This window comes from Archocentrus centrarchus, chromosome 8 (assembly GCF_007364275.1).
Source record: "Archocentrus centrarchus isolate MPI-CPG fArcCen1 chromosome 8, fArcCen1, whole genome shotgun sequence".
In the NCBI taxonomy this organism is placed as follows: domain Eukaryota; kingdom Metazoa; phylum Chordata; class Actinopteri; order Cichliformes; family Cichlidae; genus Archocentrus; species Archocentrus centrarchus.
In genome coordinates this window covers 26369527-26378683 of record NC_044353.1, presented here as the reverse complement: position 1 = coordinate 26378683, position 9157 = coordinate 26369527, and the positions used below count along the sequence as shown (strand labels likewise).

General features: G+C 38.1%; 1 protein-coding gene across 3 annotated transcripts in view; it reads right to left on the bottom strand.

Annotated features, from left to right (window-relative positions):
- Window positions 1-2340: 2340 nt before the first annotated feature.
- Window positions 2341-9157, bottom strand: part of stat5a (signal transducer and activator of transcription 5a) — a 52643-nt gene continuing 45826 nt past the window's right edge. For all 3 annotated transcript variants that reach the window (XM_030735447.1, XM_030735446.1, XM_030735448.1), the window contains 10 exons: window positions 8463-8550; window positions 7601-7723; window positions 7343-7435; window positions 6639-6845; window positions 5567-5661; window positions 5323-5465; window positions 5011-5166; window positions 4829-4880; window positions 4200-4310; window positions 2341-4085 (listed from right to left, as the gene is read on the bottom strand). In XM_030735447.1, the coding sequence (XP_030591307.1) occupies window positions 3962-4085; window positions 4200-4310; window positions 4829-4880; window positions 5011-5166; window positions 5323-5465; window positions 5567-5661; window positions 6639-6845; window positions 7343-7435; window positions 7601-7723; window positions 8463-8550 (1192 nt within the window). In that variant the 3' untranslated portion in view covers window positions 2341-3961. The remainder of the gene's footprint in view (window positions 4086-4199; window positions 4311-4828; window positions 4881-5010; window positions 5167-5322; window positions 5466-5566; window positions 5662-6638; window positions 6846-7342; window positions 7436-7600; window positions 7724-8462; window positions 8551-9157) is intronic.

Below are 9157 nucleotides of genomic sequence, written 5' to 3'. Positions count from 1 at the left end.
CATGGAATACCGCAGGAATGGGCCTCACTTGGCCATCAAACTGCTTCTCAGTCCAGTTACTTTTGAGCCTCTGGAATTGGCAGACTATGTATAAAAATGGCTATAATTCTAAATAGTTAATGCAATGCTTTTAGAAAACTTGTTGAATCAAGACCGAAAGTCTTCACTTTAATCACATATTGATTGTGGAGATGTAAAGGTGGAGGTGCAAATAGACAAAATTACAAAAAAAATGCACCATTGTCTAAAAACGTATGGACCTATCTACAGCTGTTGCCAGTCTCTTCCATACTGAATATTATTTTAGGCCCCATTTCTGCAAGAAACGAGTCTGTCTTTGGACTGTGGGAGTGTTTATGCTATAATCTTTTTAAAATATTGTAATGTATTAGGATTTGTATCTAAAAAATAGCCTTCTGCTGGACCTCTTGATATCCTATTATTAATTAAATAATTTGGCAGTAAATGGTTATTTTTTACTGAATTCCATGCAAAATAATTTTCTTCTCTTTTTCTAGGCATAACACAAGTCGGCACCAAAAAATCACACAAAGCTATGCTTCCTATCTCCACCAGATGGCAGAAATGAGCTTGTATAGAGTCCCAGCAGGTGAAATAATTTCCTTTTAAGAGATGGAAGAAGTCACAGATCAGGACCTGGGTTTTAACAAATGGTCTATTATTTTTTTTCAATAAGTTTCTATAATATTTAGAGTTGAATATTTAGAGTTGAATATTTAAAATAACTTGCATTTAATATTCATTATTGGACCAATGCTGTGTTTTTAAAAAAAATCTTTTTTTGTGCAATATAAAAAGCATTTTGAATCCCCATCAACTAGAAAAATGTAAAAATCACATTTGATACAATACTAGAGAGAAAACCCCAATAATCAGAAGATTATTGGCTACAGCGGGAAGGGAAAACTCCCTTTTAACAGGAAGAAACCTCCAGCAGAACCAGGCTCAGCCATCTCCCAAGACCGATTGAGGGTGAGGGGAAAAGAAGAGATCAGCCTTTTCAGGGAGCTTTTAGGACAACCTGATAATAATGAATTACAACGATCCGGCCTAGAAGTAAAATACATGAACTTTTCAATGTCAATCTGAGACAGAATGTTGCTAATTTTAGAGACATTGCCCAAATACCACACAGCAGTCCTAGATATTTGTTTAATATGTACATTGAAGGACATATCCAGTGTTACTGGAAGCCAGGGTAATGCCATCCACTGTAAGTATCTGGTTAGACACTGTGTTTCTAAAAATTTTGGGCTGAGTAATAATAACCTCAGTTTTATCTGAATTTAGAAGCAGGAAATTAGAGGTCAACCAGCTCTTTGTGTCTTTAAGATATGCCGGTAATTTAAAATAATTGGCGTATATCATCTGACTTCATCTGCATAGCAATGAAAATGTATGTTGTACTTCTAATAAAGGGAACCACAATGTACAATAGTCAGTGTGTACATGTAAAGTAGCTAGGCATGTTTCCTTAAAGTACTAATCCTCATGCAGTCTATCAATTAGTGCAAGGATAATTTAAAGTAGAATGGGAGGCAGAGCCTTCAGCTTTCAGGCCCCTCTTCTGTGGAACCAGCTCCCAGTTTGGATTCAGGACAGACACCCTCTCTATTTTTAAGATTAGGCTTAAAACTTTTCTTTTTTGATCAAGCTTATAGTTAGGGCTTGATCAGGTGACCCTGAACCCTCCCTTAGTTATGCTGTAATAGGCCTAGGCTGCACTGAGAGTTTCTTCTTCACTTGCCTCTTTTAATCCATCCATCTTCTTCTGCTGTGCTTACTCACAGGCTCTATATAAATAACATTGAATAGACTTGTAATACTGTAATTATAATGTCATACTGTAGAATAGCACAGATATCTTAGCTGTTTAATTCTGTATATCTGCACATAGAAAATGTATTTTCTAGCACAAGACATCTAAAATTAAAATATACAGAATACTTATAGATTGAATTCAAATTATTTATAAAACTTTATTTTCTTCTTTTCAACTCGACAGCCGTTTCTCTTGGAAAACCTCCAAGTCATAAACCCAAAGCACAAACATGGTACGTACAGAAAACAATACACAACGCCACCTATATCATTAAAAAATACACAGACTACAATGGAATAAAGCTAAAAAAAAAATGATGATAATGAGGGATATATCACAAGACTGTCCTTGTAGCTTGAGATTTCTAAAACAAGAAAGAAAGTGATGCAAAAGAAAAACAGATTAAAAAAAAAAAGGTACAAGAAATATCTCAAATACTGTTGTGTCTATTGGACAAACACAGAACTACAGCTCTGATTTCCAGTTGCCATGTGTCCTTTTTCAGCTGCTACTTGTTGTCATGGGGGACTTTTTTTTTTATCTGACTGAGAGAGTACGGTACACAAATCCTTAGGGTCATGCAACAGGTTTACATTCAATTTGGGAGTGCCAGAGAAACAATAATAATAATAATAATAATAAAATAGAATTACAATAGAGAAAATAAATTCATATATTCTGTATACATAGATCTTTTTGGCTTATACATTGGCTAAGCAAAGTGATTCATTCCTGAGATGCAAGACAATTATTTTCCATGTGTAGGGGGGGGAGTTTGGTGCATAAGGAAAAAATTAATCTTAACCAAAAACAAGTCAGACAAGGAAACAAACCGACACAATTCAACATCCTAGAACTCTAAACATGGCCCAGCAGCTTGTGAGTATGTGCAAGCATTCAAAGTCTGCACCCATCCATATATGCTTTGTAACTTCTGCTGCTGGAACAGTCATGTTGTCACACAGTAACATGCACATGCTCATTTTGCCACAGTGTCATAATGCAGCTACAGGGGAGAAAAAAAAAATGCACTGAAAGGCAGAAAAGTCACAAGGGAGCCAAAACAGCCCCAAATATTCAGGCATTAACAATCAAGATGTGAGACTTCATGATTCCGGTGTTTTCCAGGTGAGCGGCTTCAAGCATAAAACAGCCAACAGAGTTAGCCTCGCAGCAAGGGATCATATTCACACAAAGTAACGCAAATTAAAAGAACAAAATCCTCTGATCGTACCTACTGGTGTGAAAGTGGTGCCGAAACAGCAACAGAACCAATAACAAAGAGTATCAGTGGAATAATGCGAGGTAGCACTGATGAGGGGCACAGAGGGACCTGAGAGGACAAGCAGGGAGCACTGGGTAGATGCTCAGATTTGCATTTCAGGTACAAACAGAAGAAAAGTAGCCCTGTGAGAGAAAGGGAGGTACTTAATTCTCCCCTCCTTTCAGCTGGTGAACAAATCAGAAACAAATATACCCTAAACTTGTGCACGTGTATCTTTGAAGCGTGTGTGCTGTCAGTTGCAGTGAGCAAAGAGTCACTCTGCCTTTAGGTTAGTGTATATGGGTTTGAAAAAAATGACTGTAACTCTCCAGAGCAGTGACTCGGATCATGTTATAAGGAGCAAAATCAAAACTTTTCCATAAAAGTTTCTTTTTTTTTTTGTCAAAGGGCAAGTTCAATGTCACTAATAAAATACTATTAACCCATTTACAAAGAAGGTAATATAAAATAAAAGCATCCAGCTTCTAAAATAACTTCATACAGTAGCATATTTTTTAAAATCAGTTTAAAATCAAGTGAAAATGCATGCACTATGTGAGTGACCATTACTTCTTTTTCATAATATTGTAACATTAGAGGTTTTGTATTATACTTTCTTTTACAAACACTGATTACACAAATAAAACAATAAGAAGTCACTGACATGCTTGTTTTCATGCTGAAAAGCAAAAAAAAAAAAAAGAAGAAAAAAAAATCACAACCATTATAAACATTTCACATTATAGCAATATGAAAAAAAAGAGAAACCAATGGAATTAACCCATATCAATGTAAGGAGGGCAAGTTGCCAGGCAGGGCTCATTTGGTTTTGTTGCAAGTTAAAGGGTCAAGGGTCATGACTGTTGGCCACTCCACTGGCTCTCGACAGGCCGCCGAAGAAGCTCCTCTACATGTCTTGCTACGTCCATGGTGTCATCTAGGTCAAAGTCTCCATCTGTATCCAACATAGAGTCACCCCTGCCACGGGAAACAGAGAGAAGCCACTCACACAAGCTGTCAGTATAACAGCAATAAAACAGCAGGAGTGACCATAAACTCCTTGCACCCACAAAAAAGAAGTAGCAAACTCACATAGCTGGATATATGCCGTAGGTGTGAGGGTGACTGACAGGTGCTGGAGAGGCACCTTGATCCATGTAAGTTGGGTTCCCACTTGCTGGGTCGGGATTGGCTGTGGCAAACCTGCAAACACACACATAAATTACCCAATTTTGGTCATAAATACAGTACGCATGCATCAATGAATACCCATCTACCGATCTCTCCATCCACACACACATACATGCACAAACACACAGGAGAAAAAAAAGCCTATGAGCCTGTGTTCAGCAGTTGCCTAAGCAACTACCCTGAGCGTGATTTCCAGGCCTTCCTACATAATTATGGCCGATTTCTCTATCTGCAGGCGAACCAACTGTGGAGAAAGGCAAGCGAGCGTGCCTTGCTAACTAACAAGCCTAACTCTTATGATCAGCGGAAGGCGAGCTCATGCAGTAACCCAGGCCTTGCTTAATTGGCCTCCTCCAACTGTAACAGCTAACTAATAGCTGATCTGAATTCATGGTCCAGTATTTTGCGATTAACTATAAATTGTGCTTTAGAGAATACTGGGTGAATGGCAATGAGAAAAGAAAGGAGAGAACGCACAGGAATGGAAGAAGAAGAGGAGAAAAGGCGAGAACAGGAAGCTGGATACTTACTCAGGCACCACTTGTTTGATTTGCGGTTTCACGTAACCGTCAACTGCTTTAGCTTTAAAACAAACAAGCAGAGGGAGACAGAATAAGTAAGTAGTGGTCACCATTCAATAATGAAGTGCTTTGCAGCTGTGAGATTAAACTTTGAAAGTAACAGCTGCTTATGTGCTCAGCAGGATGCTTACAGAGAGGCGGAGTGTAGTATTTGGAGAAAACCTCATCCTTGGGTCTGTCAGGGTAGAGGAACAGAAGGTGATTGAGATCACTAATGCGGTCAGCCAGCGAGCGAATGGTAAAATCTTTGGTTGTGTAGGGCATGAGGTTCCAAACCATTCTTTCACCTGGAAAAAAAACAGCAATGAAAAGAAAACTGAACGGGATTCCTACATTTCTCCGTGGCTTCTGTGCATGTTAGGAAGAGGCCTGTCTTCCCTGTCCTGATGAATGCATATCAAAAAAAAAAAAAAATGTAACACTTTCTGTTTCGCATGCTGTACCTGCTTTGTTAGGATTTTCGGCCACCCAGGCAATTGTAATTCCCCCAATTTCAGAATCACTAAAGCGCAGAAGGAAGGTACCATTGGGTTTAGACATCAGCATATCCTGAGCCTGCTGCTTGTTCACAAAGCCCAGGATGGCTCTAAAAAAAAAAGAAGAGACATTTATAGAAACTGGAAAAAAAAAAAAAAAACAAAACAAAAAGAAGAAGAAGAAGAAATAAAAACTCAGCAGTTTTTTTACCCATCATTCCAGTGTGGTTTCAGATGCTTTTTTGTGAGTTCCATCACACCATCAAACCACTGCCAAAATGTGAAGTTCCTCCCCGGCAAGCTTTCCTGTAAAGGGGCATGGTTTGGGGGATTTTTTTTTTTTTTTAAAACACGCAGAATTGACAACTGTTAAAATGCTTTTAGATGGGCCTCATGCTAATTTACTACATAATAACGGAGAATATTTCCCCAACCACTGACAGTAAAGACAGTTACATTTATGATTTAAATATGTGTGCAGTTGTATATGTAAATGTCTCAGTTGTGTGTATTAAAGCCTATACTCACATCTGTGAAGTGATTAAAACTTAATGTTCCTGTAATCTAATAAAACTCGTGGCCTGTGGTTGATCTGAGTGCATTTTCTGAATCACAGGCTACTTAGAACCAGAAAATAAGGCTTTCAGCATTTTTCTGTTTGGACAAACAAGCCCGTTAAGTTGAGACCTACAATTAGTTCATTTTTTAAAAATTTTACTTCTGTGCACTAGCACGGTGGATTTTAATTCAAATAATCAAGATCTGAGTGAAGTGCAGACTTTCATCTTTAATTCATGGGGTCTGACAAAGGTTTTGCATTAACTGTTTTACACACAGTCCCCCATTTTTTTCTATACTATAACAGTTAATGAGATATTTTTGTCATGCCCCTTGAATTAAAGAAAGAAAATGCAAAGACTTATAAACCTAACTGGAGGTTACAAAGAGGCCTTCTCAATTCAGTCAACCACAGAATAGACCTACTGTATAGAGATGCTAGAAATGGAGCAAGAAATATTTCTATGTATAAATAACATAGTAGTAGTAAATCCCTTCATGAAGAACAACCACGAACAGCCATGTAGTTCAAATGACTATCTGAAATTTGCCCGCAAACTTTTTTTAAAAATGCATTAGGGAGAAAACCGTCTCCAAGTGCGACATAACAGAAATCTACACGTCAAAGCTTGAACAGATATATGGAATGCTCTTTATATAAGCAGTGTGTATTTGTCGATAAAGAGACAGAGAGGATCAGGACCAAGAAAGGGGCTCTTTCTAACCCTGTTAAACTGTGACCAGGTCATAGTCATGCTCCGGTAGTCATCAGGGTTGTTGCTGGAGATGCTGAAGGCTTTTTGAGCCAGGAATACCAAGTTCTCCTCAGACAGACCTCGGTTACTTTGCACCTCTGCCTTGTACTTCATGTTGATGACATCACACAGCTGAGGCCAAAGTACCTTATCTGGCACGAGGAAAGGTACCCGCCCCTGCAGGCACATAGATCATCAGATAAAACACAAAAGATAAACAGGCGCTGCTGTGTATAATATATATATATATTACATTAGATTGTCATCTCTGCATAAATTTCCACATTTTAAGAAAATTTCTAAATAAGAAAATAAAAATCCTCAGAGCATATAAATATGTTTTATAATTTTATAATAAACCTAAAAAAAAACTGATTATCCACAAGCATTGATGTTTGCAATCATGGCTGCAATCATGGCAGCACAGGTCACACTGCGTTTACAGAACTATTAATTATGTTGTATGGGCTGAACTACTTAAGCACAAGTAGAAATATTTGATTCTGGGCAATACTTTTGGTGCCTCATTGCATGCACAAAAATATCACTAAGCACAATAATTACTTAATGTTTGCTCCAGAAAAGTTTGCATTGCATGTGACAGATATCTCTGAAACATTAAAAACACTGTCGACTACTGAACCTCGAAGTCACGCGCACAAACTTTTACGTACCGGCTCTGCAAAAGCGTTGTCCCACAATACAGTTGCAGTGGCATTATTGTCTTGGCTACCATGAACAATCACCACTACAGGAAGTGATAGCGTCTGTTCAGAGAAACAAGGGAAGCATTACAGGAATACTGCAACATCAAATCATACACATACTGCAAAATGAGACATTTCTATATATAATAAAAAATTATATATTTTTTCTTAATATCATGATAAAAACAACTGGGACACAAAAAGAAAGAACTGAATTACACTTACCTTCACTTGAAAGACAAGCTCATTGCTTCCGACACTAAACTGGGACTCAAACAGAATGGTAAACTTCTCTTCTGTGACAGACTCCGCTCCTCGTCTGTCCGATCGCTTGATCCTCTTTAAAGACTGCACGACAGACGACGTGTCAGAATATATGCTATACTGACTGTGCAGCTAGAGTTATCAGTGGAAGCATCTCACACACAAACAGCACATGCATGCAAATCCCTTTGAGCCAGACTACAGGGATGATGTGTGAATAATTTATGGGGGGATCTGGTGATTGTTACTAACAACATTAGCGATGAAGAGAAGAACGTCAATGAAGCTGCAGACCAATCCTCCAAAGCACTACAAAGTTGCCATCTACACTCCACAGACAATGATTCTTTAAATCTTACTAGATCCCAGTAGACATGATTAGGCCAATTTTAGGAAAAATACTGTGACAATTTCTAGAATTCTCTCTCTCTCTCTCTCTCTCTCTCTCTCTCTCTCTCTCTCTCTCTCTCTCTATATATATATATATATATATATATATATATATATATATATATATATATATATATATATATATATATATGTAGAAATATTGAAAAAAAAACAACCATTATAAGGACATATTGCTTGGCAATCACTTCTCTTATATAACTGGATGAGCAACTCTCCTGTATACACCCAAGACAAAAACATATTCACGTCCATTTGGTTAATTATTTGTATATATAAACTGAGGCAAGAGAAAGCAAATAACAAGACACTATCATTTTAGATTAAGTGCTAAGAGACTTTTTGCAGTTTAGAAGGAACAAGGGTAATTCACTTAATGAGTGTAAAATAATCTTCCCTTCTAGCTCCTACTTACCATGTTCCTGAAGTGGGCGCTGAGTGTGCCTGTAGTCTGGTGGTACTCCATCACACAGTTATTGTTAAGAATTTCACCACTGCTGTCACTGAAGCACAGAGACAAGAACGTTAGACGTTATCTTCTAATGCATGTTTACACAGCTGGAGCTTTTACACTGCGGGGCAGGGAAAGTTACACTCATTGCCTATATAATTGGGAGGTTTAACTAACACCATCTCAATCGTCTCTAAATAGTAAACATCAAACAGTAGTTTGGTGGGTTCAGAGCTGTGCTCTTGCTGCCTGTGTGTTTCAGTTTCTTCCAGGAAATCGGTGTGAATGATCAGGTTAGAGACCACACCTGAGCAAGCTGAGCTTAAGCTGCCTGGCGAGATCATCTTACGCTCGCTTTCTCTCTCTCTCTCTCGTCCTCTGGCTGACTGACCAAACCGAGGTATGTTGGATTTTTGTTTTACATTCATTCACTTCTCACTTACTACATACTAACTTGCTGATATGCGCATACTACTGTATGGTTTATTAATTTTAGTTACTAAAACACATAGCATTACTTATAGCCTACATGTGGTGTCCTTCTTTTGCCACATACTTTAGAGGCAGGTTGTGACAAAAGTCTCTGGACAAGTGCTTCAGATGAGACACAGCAGATGATGGCTAAGCTGTAGAATTGCTCACCCTCTCTCCCACTAGCT